At 51.6% G+C, this 26,276-nt stretch overlaps 1 protein-coding gene across 2 annotated transcripts; it reads left to right on the top strand.

Moving 5' to 3' along the window:
- LOC144737715 (latent-transforming growth factor beta-binding protein 4-like) lies at positions 1-24,615 on the top strand. 2 transcript variants are annotated; one of them, XM_078620568.1, is made up of 22 exons: positions 1-1,090; positions 3,497-3,577; positions 4,733-4,888; positions 5,414-5,569; positions 7,231-7,386; positions 7,733-7,888; positions 8,468-8,623; positions 9,472-9,627; positions 10,027-10,182; positions 12,616-12,771; positions 13,124-13,279; positions 13,679-13,834; positions 14,686-14,841; positions 15,241-15,396; positions 15,751-15,906; positions 16,489-16,644; positions 17,044-17,199; positions 17,555-17,710; positions 18,835-18,990; positions 19,974-20,039; positions 20,569-20,662; positions 22,231-24,615. In XM_078620568.1, the coding sequence occupies exons 1-22, from the start codon at positions 1,051-1,053 to the stop codon at positions 22,316-22,318; spliced, it is 3,021 nt and encodes a 1,006-aa protein (XP_078476694.1). In that variant the 5' UTR covers positions 1-1,050; the 3' UTR covers positions 22,319-24,615. The 2 variants fall into 2 exon arrangements, with proteins under 2 accessions (XP_078476694.1, XP_078476702.1); XM_078620576.1 differs by lacking the exon at positions 8,468-8,623.
- Positions 24,616-26,276: the final 1,661 nt, after the last annotated feature.

Raw genomic sequence — 26,276 nt, 5'->3', positions numbered from 1 at the left:
TCAGGACCACAGGGAGAGAGAGAGACACGGGAGGAGAAGCCCAGACCGTAGAGAGACCCCGGGGTGAAGGAGCAGGAAACCTTCAATAGTTCTTGTAAAGGAGGCTATTCTGGAACCTCTGGTAGGCAGCTACCAGGGTCGTAGCCAAGGAGATCTTCAAAATCATAAAGAGGAGACCTTCAACATCATAGTGAGGAGACCTTCACCATCACTGTGAGGAAACCAACATCATAGTGAGGGGAGCTTCATGGTAGGAGGGAGGAGGATATTCTGGACGCCTTTCAGATACCTTCAACATCACAGTGAGAACACCTTCAACATCATAGTGAGGACCCCATCAACATCATAGTGAAGGGACCATCAGCATCATAGTGAGGAGACCTTCCATATCATAGTGCGAAGGCCTTTAACATCACAGTGAGGACCCCATCAGCATCATAGCGAGGAGACATTCGAGAACATAATGAGAAAACCTTCAACATCATAGTGAGGAGACCTTCCATATCATAGTGAGAAGGCCTTTAACATAATAGCGAGGAGATATTCAACATCATAGCGAGGGGACATTCGATATCAAAGTGAGGAAAACTTCAATATCATAGTAAGGAGACCTTCAATATTATAGCGAGGAGATATTCAACATCATAGTGAGGGGATCGTCAGCATCATAGCGAGAAGACATTCGACATCATAGCGAGGAGACATTCGGGAACATAGTGAGGACACCTTCAACATCATATTGAGGGGACCTTCCATATTATAGTGAGAAGGCCTTTAACATAATAGCGAGGAGATATTCAACATCATTGTGAGGAGACCTTCAAAATCACAGTGAAGAGACTTTCAAAATCTTCGAGGTCCGCAGAGACGAGTTTGAGGATCGCCCGGAGGAGAACATCGGCCTCGCTAGGAGGCCATTTTTACACGGCTGGTGGAAATCTACACTCCTGGTCCACACCTTCAGCTCGGAGACAGACTTATTGAGAGGACATCTACAGAGGAGGAGACCTTCGGGACCACTTACAGAGAACTCCCACGGCTCCGGCTCCGATGGCACGCCTTGCAGCTCTGCTGCTGTTGCTGCTGGCAGGTGAGGAGGGAGGGCTTGCCACAAGTGAACCACCTGATTACCTTGCTGGGGATCTCGACAAAATAAGCATAAATCACCGTCACGCGAACTCCGGTCGTCATCTTCGCTAGCGGCGGCTTTTGGCTAAACCGTCGGACCAGGACGACTGTCGCCGGCATCGCGCGGCGCTTTCAGATGCGCTTCTGTGGCCGTCTGGAACGCTCTTCCCTTCCGATGTTAGGAAGCCACTGGGAGCTATGCACTTGTAAATCATCATTTAGATTGACAAACTAATTTATTTAAAACTTATTATCGTCTTTAGTTTGTTGTCCTTCCCCCAGCATCTCCGATTAGCACGGTTCGCTATGTACGATGCGAAATAAGTTCGACATCCCTGTTGTTTAGTGCGGAAATACAGGGTGGCCCAAAAGTCAGGACACACGGGGTTATTATATTTAGTTGAACGAATCGCAGAGGGTTATTTCATTTATTTTAACAAATGTTCAAATTGACTTCCATGAACATTGATATATGTATGCATGTACGTACATATGTTGGACTTCTTTCGCACCGTACGTAGCCAACCGTGCTAATTGGAGGTGCAGCGTTAAGTCTGTGGGCAGTGTTAGTCTGTGGGCAGTGTGTATGTGTGTTGAGCTTCTTTCGCACCGTACGTAAGCCAACCGTGCTAATTGGAGGTACAGCGTTGAGTCTATGGGTAGTCCATATTCTATGGTTCTTTCGTTAAAGTCACGTAGATAGAAAAATATTACAATAAAATAATACAAATAAAGTGAATACAAATATATACTCTTAGGTTTTTTCGATAAAGTCACGTAGGTAAAAAATAAAATTAAAATTAATAATAGTAAAACATATATATTATTTTATTTATTCTTTTAAATTCAATTTTTATTTTATTTTACTTTCTATTAATTTTTATTTTATTTTTTACCTACGTGGCTTTACCGAAAAAACCTCAGAGTATGAATCCTTGCAGTCACGAAAGCTTCAAATCTAGAATGAACACAAATATCATGACGTTTCGATTGCAGCACAAGCGGTCGTCATCAGGAGTGGTTCCACCAGCCCACGGGATTATTGTGTCCGTCCGTCGTGCATCCAAAAATGGGAGGGGTGGGGCTGGGTGGAGAGGGGAGGGTGGGGAGCGGCTGGGTGGGGAGAGTGGGTGGGGAGAGTGGGGAGGGGCTGGGTGGGGAGTGGGAGGAGTGGGGCTGGGTGGGGAGGGGCTGGTCACCCCGTGGTGCCCTTATAAAACTCAACGCTTAACAGAGTGAAGGGGTTAATAGGGTTGGGAGTGGAAGGTAACGGGTTAACAGAGTGGGAGTGAAGGGGTTAATAGGGGCGGGAGTGGAAGGTAACGGGTTAACACAGTGGGAGTGAAGGGGTTAATAGGGGTGAGAGTGGAGGGTAACGGGTTAACACAGTGGGAGTGAAAGGGTTAATATGGGCGGGAGGGGATGGTAACGGGTTAACACAGTGAGAGTGAAAGGGTTAATAGGGGTGAGAGTGGAGGGTAACGGGTTAACACAGTGAGAGTGAAAGGGTTAATAGGGTTGGGAGTGGAAGGTAACGGGTTAACACAGTGGGGGTGAAGGGGTTAATAGGGGCGGGAGTGGAGGGTAACGGGTTAACACAGTGGGAGTGAAGGGGTTAATAGGGGCGGGAGTGGATGGTAACGGGTTAATAGGATTGGTAGTGAAGGGGTTAATAGGGGTGGGAGTGGATGGTAACTGGTTAACAGAGTGGGAGTGAAAGGGTTAATAGGAGTGGGAGTGGATGGTAACGGGTTAATAGGATTGGTAGTGAAGGGGTTAATAGGGGTGGGAGTGGATGGTAACGGGTTAACAGAGTGAAGGGGTTAATAGGGTTGGGAGTGGAGGGTAACGGGTTAACAGAGTGGGAGTGAAGGGGTTAATAGGGGCGGGAGTGGAAGGTAACGGGTTAATAGTATTGGTAGCGAAGGGGTTAATAGGGGAGGGAGTGAAAGGGAACGAGTTAAGGGTGATGAAGTAGGGGAGGGTGGCAGGTTCGTACCACACTACAGGGTTTCAAGTTTCATTTATTAGGGATCGCCTTATGGGCCATGCGACTCTTAAGTCGGGTGCAACCGCAACAAACAACACATTCCTGCGGAGGGAGCTGGTAGGAACGTTGGGTTGCTCGGTCAATGGCCAGGGTCAACGGCGGCGTGGTGTATTCCGCAAATATGGCCGACTGTGAGGGCGGGCACAAGCCGGCGTGAGTAGGTTAACCCGTTACCATCCACTCTCACCCCTATTAACCCCTTCACTACCAATCCTATTAACCCGTTACCATCCACTCCCACTCCTGTTAACCCTTTCACTCCCACTCTGTTAACCCGTTACCTTCCACTCCCGCCCCTATTAACCCCTTCACCCCCAGTCTGCCAAGGGTGCGGCGCCCAGGATTACGACGACGACGACTACCGCACGGACGAGACTCCGATCCTGGCCCCGCTCAAAGGTGTGTTTCTGGGGGGGGGGGGGGTCAAGGGGGGGGGGGGGTCACGGGGGAAGGGGGGGGTCACGGGGGTGGGGAGAGGTGGGGGAGAAGAACCAGAACCGAACCACCTTCAAGCAACAGACAACTCAGGAGGTGGCCCGGGAGGCCTCGTAGAGCGGCCAGCCGAACCCTGCATCTGGCTCCAGACATCTCACGGCGTCCATCTCACGGTGTCCATCTCATGGTGGTGTCCACCTCACGGTGTCCATCTCACGGTGTCCACCTCACGGTGTCCATCTCACGGTGGAGTCCATCTCACGGTGTCCACCTCACGGTGGAGTCGACTTCACGGTGTCCACCTCACGGTGTCCATCTCACGGTGTCCACCTCACGGTGTCCATCTCACGGTGTCCACCTCACGGTGTCCATCTCACGGTGGAGTCCATCTCACGGTGTCCACCTCACGGTGGAGTCGACTTCACGGTGTCCACCTCACGGTGTCCATCTCACGGTGTCCACCTCACGGTGTCCATCTCACGGTGTCCACCTCACGGTGTCCATCTCACGGTGTCCACCTCACGGTGTCCATCTCACGGTGGAGTCCATCTCACGGTGTCCACCTCACGGTGGAGTCGACTTCACGGTGTCCACCTCACGGTGTCCATCTCACGGTGTCCACCTCACGGTGTCCATCGGTGTCCATCTCACGGTGTCCATCTCACGGTGTCCACCTCACGGTGTCCACCTCATAGTGTCCATCGGTGTCCATCTCACGGTGTCCATCTCAAGGTGGAGTCGACCTCACGGTGTCCACCTCACGGTGTCCATCTCACCCCGGTGTCCATCTCACAGTGTCCATCTCACGGTGTCCATCCCACGGGGGGGAGGGGATCTCAGTGACGATTATCTGAACCGGTTTGGGGCCTCCCCTAGGTCGACTCAGCCGTTGAAATGAGTACCTGGCTGCGGTGTGTGTCGTAAACATCGCGCCTAGGGATACAAAGGCGGCCGAGCGTGGTACTGGCCACCCCACCCCCCTCGTGCGTGCCACGGTGCCGCTACTCGCCGGTGGCGCTTGACCCCGACGGTGCCGTTGAGGCTACACCGGGGGGGGGGGGAACCTTCCGTCTTCATGCGCGCGCCTCTCAAAGCCGGTCACCTCTCCTTTTGCGACAGACGTCGACAATTGTCTGGCGAGCCACTCTCCGTGTGGGGTGGGCGGTCGCTGTGAGAACGCGCCAGGCACCATCCACTGCTACTGCGAACCGGGGTTCAGGATCTCGTCCGGCAAGCAGCCCTTCCAGCCCACGCGCGACCAGGCCTCCTGTCTGGGTGAGTGATGGCATCACGAACATCAGCATCATCAACATTAGCTGGTACGTGTTGTGGCGGGTACAGCAAGATCCGACCACGTCCGTCTGGTGCTCACCGCGCTGCATTGGCTTCCGGTTGCCGAACGAAAACATTAGAAGGTCGCTCTTATTACGCACAGAGCGCTTGACACAAATGAACCACAATACCTTGCTGATCTCGTCAAGGAGCATAAACCATCACGCCAACTCTGGTCGTCCTCATAGCGGCGGCAATTGGATGGCCATCGAACAAAGATGGTCACCTCATCGTCGCGTGTTTTCAGATGCGCTCCTGCGGCCGTCTGGAACGATCTTCTTTCCGATATTAAAAAGCCACTTTTTGGGTTTAGTTTGTTGTACTTTCCCGCATCTCCATTCGCGCCGTTGGCTACGTACGATGCGATAGAAGTTCAACATACATACGTACTTGGCTTGAACTCTGTTGATCGGTGTATCAATGTACCAATGAGATGTTGTAGTTCTGATTCAGATGTTTGTGGCTCAGATGTTGACGAGTGCCAGGAGAGCCAGGCTCCGTGTGGGGAGGGCAGTCGCTGTCAGAACGTTCCAGGCACCTTCCACTGCTACTGTGAACCGGGGTTCAGGGTCTCGTCCGGCAAGCAGCCCTTCCAGCCCACGCGCGACCAGGCCTCCTGTGTGGGTGAGTGATCGGCTACGCTTCGTGTCATATTGAGGTAAAGCTACCAACCAGCCTTGTTTTGCCAAGACATTCAAAGTGCTTTACGAAAGGCTGTTCCCACCGCTGTCCCAAAGCATTTGTGAAAATTTGGATTTTTTTTATCCCCAGGGGAAAATGTTCTGGCTTAATGCTCAACTCAAGATACGGTCAAAAATTTGAACTGTCAGAGGAGTGGGGCTGGGACTTCTGACTGGTGGGAGGGGCTACCTGGGTAGTGGGAGGGGCTACCTGGATAGTGGGAGGGGCTAGCTGCCTGGTTGGGGGGAGACTACGTGGGTAGTGGGAGGGGCTACCTGGATAGTGGGAGGGGCTATCTGCCTGGTTGGGGGAGACTACCTGGGTAGTGGGAGGGGCTACCTGGATAGTGGGAGGGGCTACCTGCCTGGTTGGGGGGAGACTACCTGGGTAGTGGGGGGGGCTACCTGGATAGTGGGAGGGGCTACCTGCCTGGTTGGGGGGAGACTACCTGGGTAGTGGGGGGGGCTACCTGGGTAGTGGGAGGGGCTACCTGCCTGGTTGGGGGGAGACTACCTGGGTAGTGGGAGGGGCTACCTGGGTAGTGGGAGGGGCTACCTGGATAGTGGGAGGGGCTACCTGCCTGGTCGGGGGAGACTACCTGGGTAGTGGGAGGGGCTACCTGGATAGTGCGGGGGGGGGCTACCTCTGTAGTAGGTGGGGCCTATTAGCTGTAAGAGGGGCTAGTGTTATAAATAACTACTATTTTACACGCTTTCTTTTATCTCACTCTGTCTGTTCTTGTTGTTGTCGTTGTTGTCGTTGTTGTATCCTCAAATCTTGTAACTTAATTTTAACCTACTTCCCAATGTGGTAGCGACTGCAAACTTGGTATACTTATGTCATACTAATGACAATACTATATTCTATCATGAAAAAGAAAATAAATATGTTTCAATATTCTGTTTTATATGTTATGTTTCGGCTTGGGTCTAATTGTCTGCGGTCAACTGACGTTGGCTGTAATTGGCCACGGTCCCTTACGTTATGGCAAGCTTCGGGGCCACTTCCTGGAGTCGTGGAGTTCTGCCATTACTAGTACATTTAATAAAAGCGTGTTTAAAAATAAGTTTTTTTTTTAATATTACTTATTTATTTCTTGACTTAAAACTTTTGCGACTGCAGGAATTCATATTCTTGGTTCTTGGTTCTACGTGACTTAACCGAAAGAACCAAGAATACTATTTTTATTTTGCCAGGTAAGGCCCGCTGATATTTTTTTGCTATTTTTCAAAAGCTACCTGGGCACAAATGATAGCTCAACGAAGTGGTTATCATCGTGTTGAGATTTACAGCAGCCAAATACTCTAAAACACGTGACGTTGATTCTAAATGTGGAGAGAAAAACCGGAGGACCCGGAAAAAAATCTTGTTTTTGATATCAGGAAGCCACAGGAGCTATGCACTTTTAAATCTAGATTGAAAATTCACTTCTCTACAACGGCTTTTCGTGTTTACCTTGTTGACCGACCACCGCACCTACGATTAGCACGGTTGGCAACGTACGGTGCTAAAATAGTTCAACATACATGTGTACATGGCTTGAACTATGTTGCTAGGTGAATCAATGAGATGTTGTAGTTCTAATTGAGATATTTGTGGCTCAGACATTGACGAGTGCCAGGAGAGCCAAGCGACTTGTGGGGGGGGCGGTCGCTGTGAGAACGTTCCAGGCTCCTTCCACTGCTACTGTGAACCGGGGTTCAGGCTCTCGTCCGGCAAGCAGCCCTTCCAGCCCACGCGCGACCAGGCCTCCTGTCTGGGTGAGTGATGGCATCACGAGCATAAGCGTCATCATTATCATCATCAGCTGATATAAACTGCGTTCGCCATCAGATGTTGGTCTGGACTGGGCTGAACAAAGATTTCCCTCACTACCCCTTCCTTCTGAACTACAACGGAAGTCTGTAGAAGGGTACAATCCTGTGTAGCGTTGCATTGACACGTGCGCTGTTGTAGGTGCGTGCACCGACTGGAAGTGCTTCAGATGGGAGCAATGGATGGATGGATGGGACACGAGTGAACGTTGAAATTATGTGCCCCATTAAGGAAAATAAGTGCAGGATTTTGTTTTCTCTTTGAAAGCTGGAGTCTCTGTTTGTGACGCAGACGTTGACGAGTGCCAGGAGAGTCAGGCTCCGTGTGGGGAGGGCGGTCGCTGTCAGAACGTTCCAGGCTCCTTCCACTGCTACTGTGAACCGGGGTTCAGGCTCTCGTCCGGCAAGCAGCCCTTCCAGCCCACGCGCGACCAGGCCTCCTGTGTGGGTGAGTGATGGCATCACGAACATCAGCATCACCAACATTAACTGGTACGTTTTGTGGCGGGTACAGCGAGATCCGACCACGTCCGTCTGGTGCTCACCGCGCTGCATTGGCTTCCGGTTGCCGAACGAAAACATAGAAGATCGCGCTTATTACGCACAGAGCGCTTGACACAAATGAACCACAACACCTTGCCGATCTTGTCAAGGGGCATAAACCATCACGCCAACTCTGGTCGTCCTCATAGCGGCGGCAATTGGCTGGCCATCGAACAAAGATGGCCACCGCATCGCGCGTTTTCAGATGCGCTCCTGCGGCCGTCTGGAACGCTCTTCCTTCCGATATTAAGAAGCCACTGGAGATTTGCACTTTTGAATAATCATCTCGATTGAAAACTCATTTATATTAAACTGCTTTTTGGGTTTAGTTTGTTGTACTTCCCCGCATCTCCATTCACGCCGTTGGCTACGTACGATTCGATAGAAGTTCAACATACATACGTACTTGGCTTGAACGATGTTGATCGGTGTATCAATGTACCAATGAGATGTTGTAGTTCTGATTCAGATGTTTGTGGCTCAGATGTTGACGAGTGCCAGGAGAGCCACGCTCCGTGTGGGGAGGGCAGTCGCTGTGAGAACGTTCCAGGCTCCTTCCACTGCTACTGTGAACCGGGGTTCAGGCTATCGTCCGGCAAGCAGCCCTTCCAGCCCACACGCGACCAGGCCTCTTGTCTGGGTGAGTGATGGCATCACGAGCATAAGCGTCATCATTGTCATCATCATAATCAGCTGAAGTAAACTGCGGTCTCCATTGATGTTGGTCTGGACTGGGCTGAACAAAGATTTCCCTCACTACCCCTTCCTTCTGAACTACAACAGAAGTCTGTAGAAGGGTACAATGCTGTGTAGCGTTGCATTGACATGTGCGCTGGTGTAGGTGGGTGCACCGACTGAAAGTGCTTCAGATGGGAGCAATGGATGTGTAATAAAGGTCGTTGAAGCGACTTCTGGAATCCGGTCTATTTTCGTCTTTCATTACAGCACTCCTTCACGCTGCTGACAGATAGCGTGAGAGGGATAGAAAGAGAGAGACGCGCGCAGCCACGTGGCAGCCTGGACCCCCGTTCTCGCGTGGCCTCTCCCCTTCGTTCGTTCCAGTTCTGACCACGTGTCGTTCGTCTCCACCCTTAATTAATACCCGGGCCACGTGGTACGTTTCCACCAATCCTGGTTAACCTCTATGGAATCTTCCACACTCCACCGTAGGTTCCCGGGACCACGCCCCTGACTAGTCTCCCCATTGGCTGTGGCTAAAGCCAGCAGAACCAATCCTCTACCTATAGCTGTCACCTTTCCATTACGTCAGGGCCACACCCCTAGGCTTCCCCCCATTGGCTATGGACCAAGACCGGCAGAGCCAATCATCGTGACGAGTTGTAATCCATCCACGACCCGGATATATCCTCACATTACAGATGGATGGATGGGACACAAGCAAACGTTTAAATGATGTGCCCCATTAAGAAAAAATACGTGCAGGATTTGTTTTCTCTTTGAAAGCTGGAGTCTCTGTTTGTGACACAGACATTGACGAGTGCCAGGAGAGCCAGGCTCCGTGTGGGGAGGGCAGTCGCTGTCAGAACGTTCCAGGCTCCTTCCACTGCTACTGTGAACCGGGGTTCAGGATCTCGTCCGGCAAGCAGCCCTTCCTGCCCACACGTGACCAGGCCTTCTGTCTGGGTGAGTGAAGGACACACGGGGAAAACAGCAGCAGCAGTAGCAACTTAATGTGACACCGACACTATGACATCTACCACACGTGGGTCAACCTCACTTAGCTAGAGCTCTATTGCTCAGTGTATCAATGAGATGTTGTCGTTCTGATTCAGAAGCGCTTCTGTCGACGTCTGGAACGCTCTTCCTTCCGATATTAGGAAGCCACTGGAGCTATGACACTTTTAAATCATCTAGAGTGAAAGCTCATTTCTTCAGAACTGATCGATGTGTTTCGTTTATTTTCCTACCCGCAAGTCTGATTAGCACGGTTGGCTGCATACGGTGCAAAATAAGTTCAACGTGCATACGTACTTGGTTGAGCTATGAGATGTTGTAGTTCTGATTCAAATGTTTGTGGCTCAGATGTTGACGAATGCCAGGAGGGTCAGGCTCCGTGTGGGGAGGGCAGTCGCTGTCAGAACGTTCCAGGTTCCTTCCACTGCTACTGTGAACCGGGGTTCAGGGTGTCATCCGGCAAGCAGCCCTTCCTGCCCACACGCGACCAGGCCTCTTGTCTGGGTGAGTGATGGCATCACGAGCATAAGCGTCATCATTGTCATCATCATCATCATCAGCTGACATAAACTGCTGTCTCCATCGATGTTGGTCTGGACTGGGCTGAACAAAGATTTCCCTCACTACCCCTTCCTTCTGAACTACAACAGAAGTCTGTAGAAGGGTACAATGCTGTGTAGCGTTGCATTGACACGTGCGCTGGTGTAGGTGGGTGCAACGACTGAAAGTGCTTCAGATGGGAGCAATTGTTGGGGCCGCTGGTCCCCGAAGTCCCTCCCTGCTCCGTGCCTATGGCAGGGGCTCTGCCGTGCGCCGACCCCTCGCTGCTCTGCGAGCAGCTGCTGCCGTCGCTGGGCTCATCGCCCGACGGCTCCCCTCCCTGGTCCGTCCCTCCGCGAGCTCGTGTGAGAGGCATAGCTCGCTGCACGCCCTCGTTCACCTGCAGACGCTGCGTTGTCTCTCCACGGATCACGCGCTATTAAACGGGGGTCAGGGGTCGGAGGGCGAACGACGCTGCCCTCACACTGCGCGAGTCCCGGCGGCGACAGACGGAGCGGGGGCCTGCGGACGCACCGACCCCTTCCCCCACACTACGAGCGCACACACCTGCACACACGCGACACCCACTCGTGCGCCGCTCTACGCAGCGCTCACTCACGTGGCGAACCACTGTGTACACACGCGCACCCACATGTTCCCACTGCTCGACAAGATCACGCGAGGCCACGCTTCGCTATTAATGATTTATTATTCGCTACCTGGTAACTAATGTTGAATCAGTGAGTCGACGAGGCTGGCCTATTCCACTAAACCTGTACCTATTCCTTATCTATCGGCTATTATCCTACTTCACCTTCTTACTCCCTGTTAGATGCCCACGGCGGTTCGTTGACCCCGTACTCGCAGTGTGCCTCGATGCGTCTCACGGACGTTCGGGTCGCTGGACTGGAGAGCGTCCTGTCGCCTGGCGCTGGAGAGAAGAGAGTGATTTCCCCTTTGCGCTCCCTATTTATCCTCTCTACCTCAAAGGGAATGCGGCTCTGAACAATAGGCTCGCAACCCTCTGGCACGCGCACGGCGGTTCCGGGCGCTTTTGATATGCTACTTAATGCTCAACCTGCGCGGCGCAAATTCCAATCAATCCGCTTTTGATATGCTAATTAATGCTCAACCTGCGCGGCGCAAATTCCAATCAATCCCTTTCTCACGCAGGCCCCCCCATTATTGCAGTTCATGCGGCGGCGTCCGTCACAAAGGCTCGCCGTGGGAATCTGTGCACGGGCTCCCCGCGCGCCTCCCCTCTCCCGATCTATTCATACCTTCAGCTCAATCATTTACCCTCCCCAACAATTGTGCCTGCGCGCTCAAGCGCAACTATCCCAACCTTCCGTGACTATGCGCAAGAGCCCCTGCGGTCCTGCTACTCATGCTGTCCCGTCCTTCCCCTGCTGGCCTCGTCGACGCGTGGGGGGGGGTGTGTGTGGGGGATGCGTTTCAACCGTGGTGGCCGAATGCCCTTCGCCGCGGCCACACCATATTAAGGCCAGTCGCAGCGCCGCGGTGCAACGTAGCGTCGGGGGAGGTCATCCAATTCCCTGATCGCCGGAAACCGTGAGAGTTAATCCCGATAAGGGTTTCTCGGATAAAAACCGGTCGATCAGGTGTCCTCCCCTTCCCGCTCTATGGGGGGGGGGGAGGGGGGATGCGTGCGGGTGTGTTCATGTGAGGTGAGGTGAGGGGGACGTGGGGTCGGCTCCGTCGCTTGGTGGTGGCGAGGCCGCAGATGGGGCGCCTGCTGAACGGCTTCGTGGTGGCGGCATCACACAATGGATGTGTAATAAAGGTCGTTGAAGCGACTTCTGGAATCCGGTCTTTATTAGTCTTTCATTACAACACTCCTCCACGCTGCTGACAGACAGCGTGAGAGGGATAGAAAGAGAGAGACGCGCGCAGCCAAGTGGCAGCCTGGACCCCCGCTCTCGCGTGGCCTCTCCCCTTCGTTCGTTCCAGTTCTGACCACGTGTTGTTCGTCTCCACCCTAATTTAATACCCGGGTCACGTGGTACGTTTCCACCAATCCTGGTTAGCCTCTATGGAATCTTCCAGACTCAACCGTAGGCTCCCGGGACAACGCCCCTAACTCGTCTCCCCATTGGCTGTGGCTAAAGCCAGCAGAACCAATCTTCTACCTACAGCTGTCACCTTTCCATTACATCAGGGCCACGCCCCTAGGCTTCCCCCCATTGGCTATGGACCAGGACCGGCAGTGCCAATCATCGTGACGAGTTGTAATCCGTCAACGACCCGGATTTATCCTCACATTACAGATGGATAGATGGGACACAAGCGAACGTTTAAATGATGTGCCCCATTAAGAAAAAATACGTGCAGGATTTGTTTTCTCTTTGAAAGCTGGACTCTCTGTTTGTGACGCAGACATTGACGAGTGCCAGGAGAGCCAGGATCCGTGTGGGGAGGGCGGTCGCTGTGAGAACGTTCCAGGCTCCGTCCACTGCTACTGTGAACCGGGGTTCAGGCTCTCATCCGGCAAGCAGCCCTTCCAGCCCACGCGTGACCAGGCCTCCTGTCTGGGTGAGTGATGGCATCACGAGCATAAGCGTCATCATTGTCATTATCATCATCAGCTGATATAAACTGCGTTCTCCATCAGATGTTGGTCTGGACTGGGCTGGACAAAGATTTCACTCACTACCCCTTCCTTCTGAACTACAACGGAAGTCTGTAGAAGTGTACAATGCTGTGTAGCGTTGCATTCACACGTGCGCTGGTGTAGGTGCGTGCACCGACTGGAAGTGCTTCAGATGGGAGCAATGGATGGATGGATGGGACACAGGCGAACGTTTAAATGATGTGCCCCATTAAGAAAAAATACGTGCAGGATTTGTTTTCTCTTTGAAAGCTGGAGTCTCTGTTTGTGATGCAGACGTTGACGAGTGCCAGGAGAGTCAGGCTCCGTGTGGGGAGGGCGGTCGCTGTGAGAACGTTCCAGGCTCCTTCCACTGCTACTGTGAACCGGGGTTCAGGCTGTCGTCCGGCAAGCAGCCCTTCCTGCCCACACGTGACCAGGCCTTCTGTCTGGGTGAGTGAAGGACACACGGGGAAAACAGCAGCAGCAGTAGCAACTTAATGTGACACCGACACTATGACATCTACCACACGTGGGTCAACCTCACTTAGCTAGAGCTCTATTGTTCAGTGTATCAATGAGATGTTGTCGTTCTGATTCAGAAGCGCTTCTGTCGACGTCTGGAACGCTCTTCCTTCCGATATTAGGAAGCCACTGGAGCTATGACACTTTTAAATCATCTAGAGTGAAAGCTCATTTCTTCAGAACTGATCGATGTGTTTCGTTTATTTTCCTACCCGCAAGTCTGATTAGCACGGTTGGCTGCATACGGTGCAAAATAAGTTCAACGTGCATACGTACTTGGTTGAGCTATGAGATGTTGTAGTTCTGATTCAAATGTTTGTGGCTCAGATGTTGACGAATGCCAGGAGGGTCAGGCTCCGTGTGGGGAGGGCAGTCGCTGTCAGAACGTTCCAGGTTCCATCCACTGCTACTGTGAACCGGGGTTCAGGGTGTCATCCGGCAAGCAGCCCTTCCTGCCCACACGCGACCAGGCCTCTTGTCTGGGTGAGTGATGGCATCACGAGCATAAGCGTCATCATTGTCATCATCATCATCATCAGCTGACATAAACTGCTGTCTCCATCGATGTTGGTCTGGACTGGGCTGAACAAAGATTTCCCTCACTACCCCTTCCTTCTGAACTACAACAGAAGTCTGTAGAAGGGTACAATGCTGTGTAGCGTTGCATTGACATGTGCGCTGGTGTAGGTGGGTGCACCGACTGAAAGTGCTTCAGATGGGAGCAATGGATGTGTAATAAAGGTCGTTGAAGCGACTTCTGGAATCCGGTCTATTTTCGTCTTTCATTACAGCACTCCTTCACGCTGCTGACAGACAGCGTGAGAAGGATAGAAAGAGAGAGACGCGCGCAGCCAAGTGGCAGCCTGGACCCCCGTTCTCGCGTGGCCTCTCCCCTTCGTTCGTTCCAGTTCTGACCACGTGTCGTTCGTCTCCACCCTTAATTAATACCCGGGCCACGTGGTACGTTTCCACCAATCCTGGTTAACCTCTATGGAATCTTCCACACTCCACCGTAGGTTCCCGGGACCACGCCCCTGACTAGTCTCCCCATTGGCTGTGGCTAAAGCCAGCAGAACCAATCCTCTACCTATAGCTGTCACCTTTCCATTACGTCAGGGCCACACCCCTAGGCTTCCCCCCATTGGCTATGGACCAAGACCGGCAGAGCCAATCATCGTGACGAGTTGTAATCCATCCACGACCCGGATATATCCTCACATTACAGATGGATGGATGGGACACAAGCAAACGTTTAAATGATGTGCCCCATTAAGAAAAAATACGTGCAGGATTTGTTTTCTCTTTGAAAGCTGGAGTCTCTGTTTGTGACACAGACATTGACGAGTGCCAGGAGAGCCAGGCTCCGTGTGGGGAGGGCAGTCGCTGTCAGAACGTTCCAGGCTCCTTCCACTGCTACTGTGAACCGGGGTTCAGGCTGTCGTCCGGCAAGCAGCCCTTCCTGCCCACACGTGACCAGGCCTTCTGTCTGGGTGAGTGAAGGACACACGGGGAAAACAGCAGCAGCAGTAGCAACTTAATGTGACACCGACACTATGACATCTACCACACGTGGGTCAACCTCACTTAGCTAGAGCTCTATTGCTCAGTGTATCAATGAGATGTTGTCGTTCTGATTCAGAAGCGCTTCTGTCGACGTCTGGAATGCTCTTCCTTCCGATATTAGGAAGCCACTGGAGCTATGACACTTTTAAATCATCTAGAGTGAAAGCTCATTTCTTCAGAACTGATCGATGTGTTTCGTTTATTTTCCTACCCGCAAGTCTGATTAGCACGGTTGGCTGCATACGGTGCAAAATAAGTTCAACGTGCATACGTACTTGGTTGAGCTATGAGATGTTGTAGTTCTGATTCAAATGTTTGTGGCTCAGATGTTGACGAATGCCAGGAGGGTCAGGCTCCGTGTGGGGAGGGCAGTCGCTGTCAGAACGTTCCAGGTTCCTTCCACTGCTACTGTGAACCGGGGTTCAGGGTGTCATCCGGCAAGCAGCCCTTCCTGCCCACACGCGACCAGGCCTCTTGTCTGGGTGAGTGATGGCATCACGAGCATAAGCGTCATCATTGTCATCATCATCATCATCAGCTGACATAAACTGCTGTCTCCATCGATGTTGGTCTGGACTGGGCTGGACAAAGATTTCACTCACTACCCCTTCCTTCTGAACTACAACGGAAGTCTGTAGAAGTGTACAATGCTGTGTAGCGTTGCATTGACACGTGCGCTGGTGTAGGTGCGTGCACCGACTGGAAGTGCTTCAGATGGGAGCAATGGATGGATGGATGGGACACAGGCGAACGTTTAAATGATGTGCCCCATTAAGAAAAAATACGTGCAGGATTTGTTTTCTCTTTGAAAGCTGGAGTCTCTGTTTGTGATGCAGACGTTGACGAGTGCCAGGAGAGTCAGGCTCCGTGTGGGGAGGGCGGTCGCTGTGAGAACGTTCCAGGCTCCTTCCACTGCTACTGTGAACCGGGGTTCAGGCTGTCGTCCGGCAAGCAGCCCTTCCAGCCCACACGCGACCAGGCCTCCTGTGTGGGTGAGTGATGGCATCACGATCATCAGCATCATCAAAATTTGCTGGTACGTGTTGTGGCGGGTACAGCAAGATCCGACCACGTCCGTCTGGTGCTCACCGCGCTGCATTGGCTTCCGGTTGCCGAACGAAAACATAGAAGGTCGCGCTTATTACGCACAGAGCGCTTGACACAAATGAACCACAATACCTTGCTGATCTCGTCAAGGAGCATAAACCATCACGCCAACTCTGGTCGTCCTCATAGCGGCGGCAATTGGATGGCCATCGAACAAAGATGGTCACCGCATCGTCGCGCGTTTTCAGATGCGCTCCTGCGGCCGTCTGGAACGCTCTTCCTTCCGATATTTAAAAGCCACTGGAGCTATGCACTTTTTAATCATCATCTCGATTGAAAACTCATTTATTTAAAAATGCTTTTTGAGTTTAGTTTGTTGTACTTCCCCGCATCTCCATTCGCGCCGTTGGCTACGTACGATGCGATAGAAGTTCAACATACATACGTACTTGGCTTGAACGATGTTGATCGGTGTATCAATGTACCAATGAGATGTTGTAGTTCTGATTCAGATGTTTGTGGCTCAGATGTTGACGAGTGCCAGGAGAGCCAGGCTCCGTGTGGGGAGGGCAGTCGCTGTCAGAACGTTCCAGGCTCCTTCCACTGCTACTGTGAACCGGGGTTCAGGATCTCGTCCGGCAAGCAGCCCTTCCTGCCCACACGTGACCAGGCCTTCTGTCTGGGTGAGTGAAGGACACACGGGGAAAACAGCAGCAGCAGTAGCAACTTAATGTGACACCGACACTATGACATCTACCACACGTGGGTCAACCTCACTTAGCTAGAGCTCTATTGCTCAGTGTATCAATGAGATGTTGTCGTTCTGATTCAGAAGCGCTTCTGTCGACGTCTGGAACGCTCTTCCTTCCGATATTAGGAAGCCACTGGAGCTATGACACTTTTAAATCATCTAGAGTGAAAGCTCATTTCTTCAGAACTGATCGATGTGTTTCGTTTATTTTCCTACCCGCAAGTCTGATTAGCACGGTTGGCTGCATACGGTGCAAAATAAGTTCAACGTGCATACGTACTTGGTTGAGCTATGAGATGTTGTAGTTCTGATTCAAATTTTTGTGGCTCAGATGTTGACGAATGCCAGGAGGGTCAGGCTCCGTGTGGGGAGGGCAGTCGCTGTCAGAACGTTCCAGGTTCCTTCCACTGCTACTGTGAACCGGGGTTCAGGGTGTCATCCGGCAAGCAGCCCTTCCTGCCCACACGCGACCAGGCCTCTTGTTTGGGTGAGTGATGGCATCACGAGCATAAGCGTCATCATTGTCATCATCATCATCATCAGCTGACATAAACTGCTGTCTCCATCGATGTTGGTCTGGACTGGGCTGAACAAAGATTTCCCTCACTACCCCTTCCTTCTAAACTACAACGGAAGTCTGTAGAAGGGTACAATGCTGTGTAGCGTTGCATTGACACGTGCGCTGGTGTAGGTGGATGCACCGATTGAAAGTGCTTCAGATGGGAACAATGGATGGATGGATGGGACACAAGCGAACGTTTAAATGATGTGCCCCATTAAGAAAAATATACGTGCAGGATTTGTTTTCTCTTTAAAAGCTGGAGTCTCTGTTTGTGATGCAGACATTGACGAGTGCCAGGAGAGTCAGGCTCCGTGTGGGGAGGGCGGTCGCTGTGAGAACGTTCCAGGCTCCTTCCACTGCTACTGCGAACCGGGGTTCAGGATCTCGTCCGGCAAGCAGCCCTTCCAGCCCACGCGTGACCAGGCCTCCTGTGTGGGTGAGTGATGGCATCACGAACATCAGCATCATCAACATTAGCTGGTACGTGTTGTGGCGGGTACAGCAAGATCCGACCACGTCTGTCTGGTGCTCAACTCGCAGCATTGGCTTCCGGTTGCGGAACGAAAACATAGAAGGTCGCGCTTATTACGCACAGAGCGCTTGACACAAATGAACCACAATACCTTGCTGATCTCGTCATGGAGCATAAACCATCACGCGAACTCTGGTCATCCTCACAGCGGCGGCAATTGGCTGGCCATCGAGGAAAGATGGTCACCGCGTTGCGCGTTTTCAGATGCGCTCCTGCGGCCGTCTGGAACGCTCTTCCTTCCAATATTAAGAAGCCACTGGAGCTATGCACTTTTGAATCATCATCTAGATTTAAAACTAATTTATTTAAAAATGCTTTTTGGGTTTAGTTTGTTGTACATCCCCGCATCTCCATTCACACCGTTGGCCACGTACGATGCGATAGAAGTTCAACATACATACGTACTTGGCTTGAACGATGTTGATCGGTGTATCAATGTACCAATGATATGTTGTAGTTCTGATTCGGATATTTGTGGCTCAGACGTTGACGAGTGCCAGGAGAGTCAGGCTCCGTGTGGAGAGGGCAGTCGCTGTCAGAACGTTCCAGGCTCCTTCCACTGCTACTGTGAACCGGGGTTCAGGATCTCGTCCAGCAAGCAGCCCTTCCTGCCCACACGTGACCAGGCCTCCTGTCTGGGTGAGTGAAGGACACACGGAGAAAGCAGCAGCAGCAACTTAATGTGACACCGACACTATGACATCTACCACACGTGGGTCAACCTCGCTTGAGCTCTATTGCTCAGGGTATCAATGAGATGTTGTCGTTCTGATTCAGAAGCGCTTCTGCGGACGTCTGGAACGCTCTTCCTTCCGAAATTAGGAAGCCACTGGAGCTATGACACTTTTAAATCATCTAGAGTGAAAGCTCATTTCTTCAGAACTGCTCGATGTGTTTCGTTTATTTTCCTACCCGCAAGTCTGATTAGCACGGTTGGCTGCGTACGGTGCAAAAGAAGTTCAACGTGCATACGTACTTTGTTTGAGCTATGAGATATTGTAGTTCTGATGCAGATGTTTGTGGCTCAGATGTTGACGAGTGCCAGGAGAGTCAGGCTCCGTGTGGGGAGGGCAGTCGCTGCGAGAACGTTCCAGGCTCCTTCCACTGCTACTGCGAACCGGGGTTCAGGGTTTCGTCCGGCAAGCAGCCCTTCCAGCCCACACGTGACCAGGCCTCCTGTGTGGGTGAGTAATCGGCTTTGCTTCGTGTCATATTGAGGTAAAGCTACCAACCAGCCTTGTTTGGCCAAGACGTTCACGGCAGTTTAGGAAAGGCTGTTCCCACATCTGTCCCAAAGCATTTGTGAAAATTAGGGGTGAAAATCCCGGATGAAAATGTTCTGGTTTAATGCTCAACTCAAGATACGGGAAAAGGTCAGAGCTGTCTGAGCAGTGGGGATGGGCCTTCTCAGTCGTAGGAGGGGCCATCTGAGGGGTGGGCGGTGCTACCTGGATTGTGGGAGGGGCTACCAGGTAGTGGGAGGGGCTACCTGGGTGGTCGGAGGGGCTAGCTGGGTAGTAGGAGGGGCTAGCTGGGTGGTGGGAGGAGCTTCGTGGGTAGTGGGAGGGGCTAGCTGCGTGGTGAGATGGGCTACCTGGGTAATGGGTGCGACCTCTTAGTTGTAAGTGGGGCCAGTGTTATACATCACTAAAATTATTTATATTTTAGCATGCAAGGGCCGCTGAGAATTGTTTTGATATTTTTCAGAAGCGATCTGGCCACAATGATAGCTCAACGAAGTGGCTTATCACCGTGTGGAAATTTACAGCAGCCCAATACTCTATAACACGTGATGTTGATTCAAAATGTGGAGAGAAAAACCGAAGGACCCGGACCACTGGGAAGAGAGAGACACCGCAAACTCCAAATATACAACAGGCATCGTCAGGGTCGGGATCGAACCCACGACCTCCTGTGTACTAGACAAGAAAGTTATCATCTCTGAGCCACCGTGGCGCCCAGCCAGAGAGGAGAGTCCTCTCGCTGTGTACGTTTATTCTGGTCTAGTGGTTGATTGGGCGTGGCGATGTTTAAAATGTGGGCGTGGTTATGTCTAAAATGTGGGAGGGGCTGACGGAGTGGGGGGAGTTGCTGCGAGCTCGCCACGTCTCCCGGTTGAGTCTCCAGACCTCAAATTAACAAATCTCTTTCATGAATATTTCCACAGACGACGATGATGGTGATGATGGTGATGACAAAGCCCAATTCGATAAACTGCCCTCGCCTCAGAAATGTAAGACACAGCAATCCAGATACTGTCTGTCGAGCGCGGTTCACTCGAAATGGTTATTTTTGCGGCGGATGTTTATTTTGACAGAGCGAGCCTCTCCAGGATTTTGCATGGAAAATATCACCCGTTATTATCGGTGATTCGTTGGTCTGTAGTCGTCATAGCACGTGGTGGAGCTCAACAACACTTGCCTGTGAGTGTTGTTGTGTCACTGTGTGCGGGGGAAGGACAATAAACTAAACACAAAAAGCAGTTCTAAAATTCTTTTCAATCTAGACGACATAAAAGTGCACAGCTCCCAGTAGCTTGCTAATATCGGAAGGAAGAGCATTCCAGACGGCCGCAGAAGTGCGTCGCGTGATGCAGTGACCGTCTTTTGTTCAATCGAATTGCCAAAATCCGCCGCCGCTGCTGCAAAGATGACCAGGCTTCGAGCAATGATGGTTTACGCTCCTTGATGGGGTTCACTGAGCGAACGAGCGATCAATAGAGCGAACAGCGAGTGATTGGCTGGCGCTGTGCGTGCTTGTAGCTGACCGGGCGAGCCTCCTCTACCTGCTCTTGTCGCTGCCAGCCGGGCTGCTGGTTGGCGGGGTCACCCTCCTCATCGGCCTCCTCATCTCCAGGTGTCTGCAAAAGATCAACAGCAATACAATGATTCTAGTCGGCATGTGGCCTGCATCTGTGCCACTACATCTGTGTACATACGTACGGTGAACTTCTTTTACACCGTACATAGCCGATTGTGCTGAGCGGAGGTGCAGTGGAAGGACAATAAACTAAACACAAAACATATTACAGGTATGCTGGCTGCTGCACATATTTCATTCGATTATTTTATTACCTGTTGATATACCTTTTATATCAACAGGAAAGTTCAACCTCCATTGGCCCTTCCTTTTCCTCTTCATGCCCCACCCCTCTTACTCCTTAGGCCCCGACCCCTTCCTGACGAGGCCCCATCCCTTCCTCTTTCAGATCTGCGCCTTTCCTTTTTAGACCCCGCCCCTTCTTCTGTTGGTCCCACCTCTTTATGCGCAGGCCCCCGTCCCCTTTTCCCCGAAGCTCAAATTGATAGCTCAACGAAGTGGCTTATCATCACATTGAAATGTATAACAGTTGCCAAATACTCCAAACGCATATCGATTCTAAATGTGGTGGGACCCAGAGACAATTCCACACCACCATGGGGGAGAGACAAAGAAACACGCAGGCATTGTCAGGGTCGGGATCGAACCGACGACCTCCTGCATACCAGGCGAGGGAGATAACATTATTAACCATGCAAAAAAGATTTAACTACACATATTTGGAGCATTCCTGTCAGCGATTTCAGCCGCACCACCTCTACATAACAATAGGCTCAGTCAACCATTCTACTCAACAAAGACTCATTTCCTAGCAGCGATTTCAGCCACACCACCTCTACATAACAATAGGCTCAGTCAACCATTCTACACAACAAAGACTCATTTCCTGGCAGCGATTTCAGCCGCATCACCTCTACATAACAATAGGCTCAGTCAACCATTCTACACAACAAAGACTCATTTCCTGGCAGCGATTTCAGCCACACCACCTCTACATAACAATAGGCTCAGTCAACCATTCTACTCAACAAAGACTCATTTCCTGGCAGCGATTTCAGCCGCACCACCTCTACATAACAATAGGCTCAGTCAACCATTCTACACAACAAAGACTCATTTCCTGGCAGCGATTTCAGCCGCACCACCTCTACATAACAATAGGCTCAGTCAACCATTCTACACAACAAAGACTCATTTCCTGGCAGCGATTGTAGCCGCATCACCTCTACATAACAAAAAGGCTCAGTCCCTTTTACACGCACCTTTACATCATCCGCACCTAGTTTACACAACAAAGGCTCATTCCTAACAGCGTGCTTCAGCCGCACCGAACCTCACAAAATAATATTCAGGGCCTACCTTGGCTCCTCCCACCCTCAACCAGTATATATACAAGGACTGTTTTCTTGGAATTTCTCTCCCTTGATACAGCTATCGTGCTGTGACGGTTCCACCTGAAGACGAAAGCTTGTGTTGCCTCCGAAACGTCATGATTTTAATTTTATTTTAATTTTACTTTTATTAATTTAAAATGTTTTACCTACGTGACTTTACCGAAAAAACCTAAGAATATAGATAACATCTCGCCACCGTCTCTTTGCCAGAATGGGGAGGCGCAGAAGAAGTCGTACGATCGAGACAAGTGACGGAGGGGTCATGGAGGACTCGCCTTGCCTGGACGCGGCTCCGTGACGGCTTCTTTCGCTCTCAAATCCCCCGGCTCCCGCACACGGGCGGATACTGTGGGGCGTCCGGGGTGGCGGGGATTATGTTGTCTCCCTCGCCTGGTACGCAGGAGGTCGCCAGTTCGATCCCGGACCCCTGACAATGCCTTTTGTTGTACGTTTGGAGTTTCGCGTGTGTCTTCTCTGCAGTCTGTGGGTTCTCTAAGTATGTCTGTGGGTTCTATATGTACCTCTATGGGTCTCTATGTACAGGGTGCTTCAAAAAAATGTGAACACTTCCGAGAATTTGCAAAAATACCACGAGAAATGTACCTCTGGGCTGTGGAGACCACCAATGAGAAGATTCCAGGCGTGTGTTGACAATGATGGTGAACAAGCGGAGACTTTGATTTTTTGAAGCGATGAAGATACATTTCTTATGTTACAGTGTATTAGCCGTTCTTTTCCATAAAAAAATATAGTCCCATATTTGTGTTAACATTTTTTTGAAGCACCCTGTATATCTATGAGTCTCTATGTATCTCTATGTATCTCTTGTCCCAACAGTCTGTGAAAGGCTATGAGGGGGGATCTTTGTCTTTGTGTGGCTTTGGGGAGTGGTGGTGTAGCGCACTGCGCTACGAACCCGGCGAACCGAATTCGATTCCCGGTCACGGCCACCAACACCAGCGAAGACTATCTGAGCCGGTCCTGGGCCTCCCCTAGGTCGACTCAGCCTCAAATGAGTACCTGGTGCGGCGTGTGGTAAATATCGCCACTGGGTGGAGACATAGGCGGCCGGGCGTGGTGCTGGCCACCGACCGCCTCGTGTGCTGTGCCGGCCTTCATAGGTGCTCGCTCGCAAACAGCACTTGGCCCAAGAGCAGAGGTCGCAACCGGGTACCCGATACCCGTACCCTACCCGATACCCGGCTACCCGTACCCGGCCGGGTACGGGTAGCCGTTTGCGACCCTGGTTCGGCCGGGTACGGGTAGGCCGTGAGTCACTGGTGAGTAACCGTTTGTCACTCATTTCCCAACGTCTTGTGTCTCTTCTCACAATTCAAGTTCCTAGAATCAACCCACCCGCGCCTGCAACATGGCTTCATCCCAGAGGTCGCAATCGGGTACCCGATACCCGTACCCTACCCGTACCGGGCCGGGTACGGGTAGCCGGGTATCGGGTAGGGTACTGGTACGGGTACCCGTTTGCGACCCTGGTGCGGCCGGGTACGGGTAAGGAATCAAAACCCGTTTGCGACCTCTGCCCACCAGTCTGTTAGAGGCTATAAGGGATGGGGGATCTTTGTCTGTGCGGCTCTTGCCGAGCGACGTTAAACGACGCGTGTGAAAAAGAAAAAAAACGCGAGCGTTGAAACATCACGGGAGCAGCTGTTTCCTGAACCTCTGCGAGCAAAGCGGAGTCATTCTTGACCAACGCAACCAAAATGGAACGAGGAGCCAAACATTGGCACCCACCCCCCCACACCCATAGAGTCAGAATATGTATCGATTTAAAGCTTTCGTGACTGCAGGGATTCATCTTCTTGGTTCTTTCGGTAAAGTCACGTAGAAGGGAAGTAAGACGCGTCTGAAACGCTGTCTCCCCGACAGACCTGGTCTTCACCTGAGGACGGCTGTTTGCGTTGTGGCCGAAACGTCGTGAGAATTATTTTATTATGTTTTATTTTTATTATTTTATTACTTCCCTTCGACGTGACTTTACCGAAAGAACCAAGAAGATCAGAATATGTATTGACGCTGGAGGAATCCGATGAGCTATGAAGCTCTTTTTTTCCACAGATGTCCAGTCGGGGCACGGGGTTCGGAACGTTATAGCCATAAACAATGCCTCACCCACCCACCCAACCCACCCATGCCCCATCATCATCATCACCATCCACGGGGCAGATTGCCCGGGTAGGTGTCCACACTGCACATTTCGTCATTTGTTGTTTTCCACTTTCCTCTGCGTCTTGGTACCAATATGCTTGCTCTCAAGGTAGTGGCCACATCGTTCTGGCACCAATCTCTGATGTCGTCATCACGCTTCCCCGGCCCCCGCCCCGCCCACCCTCCACCGCTGCCCCGCCCACCAATTGGAACCTTGAGTATCTATCAACCAGGATACTTCATTCATCTAAACACATTCCTGCGGAGGGAGCTGGTAGGAACGTTTGGTTGCTCGGTCAATGGCCAGGGTCAACGGCAGCGTGGTGTATTCCGCAAATATGGCCGACTGTGAGGGCGGGCACAAGCCGGCGTGAGTAGGTTAAACGTTGAGTTTTATAAGGGTACCACGGGGTGACCAGCCCCTCCCCACCCAGCTCCACCCCTCCCACCCCCCACCCTCCCCACCCAGCCCAGCCCCTCCCCACCCTCCCCACCCAGCCCCTCCCCACCCCACCCACCCAGCCCCTCCCTCCCCACCCAGCCCCTCCCTTCACGACGGACACAATAATCCCTTGTGGGCTGGTGGAACCAGTGGGTTCCTACCAGTATAAGGAGCCGCTCATTCGAAGAGATACAAATTAAGCGCAAGGCATTCGGTGGGTGGGTGGGTGGGCGCGTGCACACCCACTCCACGTTTGTCCGAATTAAGTCCCGTTAGGGGCCGTCCATAAATGACGTCACGCGATTTTGGACGATTTTTTACCCCTCCCCCCCCTTGTTACACGGCGTCACAAAAAGTCAGACCCCCCCCCCCCTCTAAAATATGAAGTCAGACCCCCCCCCCCAAAAAAATACCTTATTATTTACTTTGGCCTTCAATTGAGTTGACCTTGGTTCCATTGTTCTATGTAAACATGAGGTGGTGGGTTCGATCCCGACCCTCGACGCCTGCTGTATATTTGGAGTTTGCGTGTCTCTCTCTCTCCCTCCCCGTGGTCGCGTGGATTGTTATCCGTGTCCTCCCGTTTTTTCCCTCCACATTTAGAATCCTCGAGCGCTTAGAGTATGTGCCTGCAATGCACTTCCACGTAATGAAGAGCCCACTTCGCTGAGCTGTCATTTGTAATGGCCAGGTCTCGTCTGAAAAAGAGCCACACAGCTAAAGTGGGCCTTGCTTGGTGCAATATTTTTCCTTTGTGTATTTTATGTTCCGTCCTGGAGAGCCTTGCCTGAGATATAATCATAATGAATCAAATGTGATGGAGCATCGTTGAGAGTCTGGCATTAAATATATATATAACACATCAGAAAGTTGTCTCTGGTGTAGAGGTCGCAATCGGGTACCCGATACCCGTACCCTACCCGATACCCGGCTACCCGTACCCGGCCGGGTACGGGTACCCGTTTGCGACCCTGGTGCGGCCGGGTACGGGTACGGGTAGGCCGTGAGTCACTGGTGAGTCACCGTTTGTCACTCATTTCCCAACGTCTTGTCTCTTCTCGCAATTCAAGTTCCTAGAATCAACCCACCCGCGCCTGCAACATGGCTTCATCCCAGAGGTCGTAATCGGGTACTCGTACCCGTACCCTACCCGATACCCGGCCGGGTACGGGTAGCCGGGTATCGGGTAGGGTACTGGTACGGGTACCCGTTTGCGACCCTGGTGCGGCCGGGTACGGGTAAGGAATCAAAACCCGTTTGCGACCTCTGCTCTGGTGTAGGCCTATAAGTTCCAAAGACAATGCATATATTATCAAATCATGTTAGTTTGCATGTTTTTGCCACAACTATTGTGTGGTTAATGTAGACGTGATTCCTTTCAAAAGGTATATCATTTGGTGTTTGAACATCTTAACACCTGTTTTATTGGCACAAATAGGTAAAACCTATTCTTATTTAACACGTAGTAAGTAGTAGTGAGGCTTTTGTAACCAATATTATCCGTAATAAAGACGTGTTTGTTTCGCCAGAAGTACTGTGTGTGGTTAATGCACACTTGGGGCATTGCAAAAGCCATCTAATTTAAGTGTTTGAAAATCTTAACACCTCCTGTTTTATTGGCACAAAGGGGTAAAACCTATTCTAATTTAAC

The sequence above is a fragment of the Lampetra planeri genome, chromosome 3 (assembly GCF_965212315.1).
Source record: "Lampetra planeri chromosome 3, kcLamPlan1.2.h2, whole genome shotgun sequence".
Taxonomy (NCBI): Eukaryota; Metazoa; Chordata; class Hyperoartia; order Petromyzontiformes; family Petromyzontidae; genus Lampetra; species Lampetra planeri.
Note: the sequence above shows the minus strand (reverse complement) of the source record. Positions and strands in the feature narration are given on the sequence as shown.

What these genes read in the sequence shown, in the direction of transcription:
- LOC144737715 (XM_078620568.1), top strand. Translation starts at nt 1,051, where the DNA reads ATGGCACGCCTTGCAGCTCTGCTGCTGTTGCTGCTGGCAG. An exon ending in CGACCAGGCCTCCTGTGTGG is followed by an intron (nt 7,889 to 8,467) that starts GTGAGTGATGGC and finishes TTTGTGGCTCAG; the next exon opens with ATGTTGACGAGTGCCAGGAG. An exon ending in TGACCAGGCCTTCTGTCTGG is followed by an intron (nt 16,645 to 17,043) that starts GTGAGTGAAGGA and finishes TTTGTGGCTCAG; the next exon opens with ATGTTGACGAATGCCAGGAG.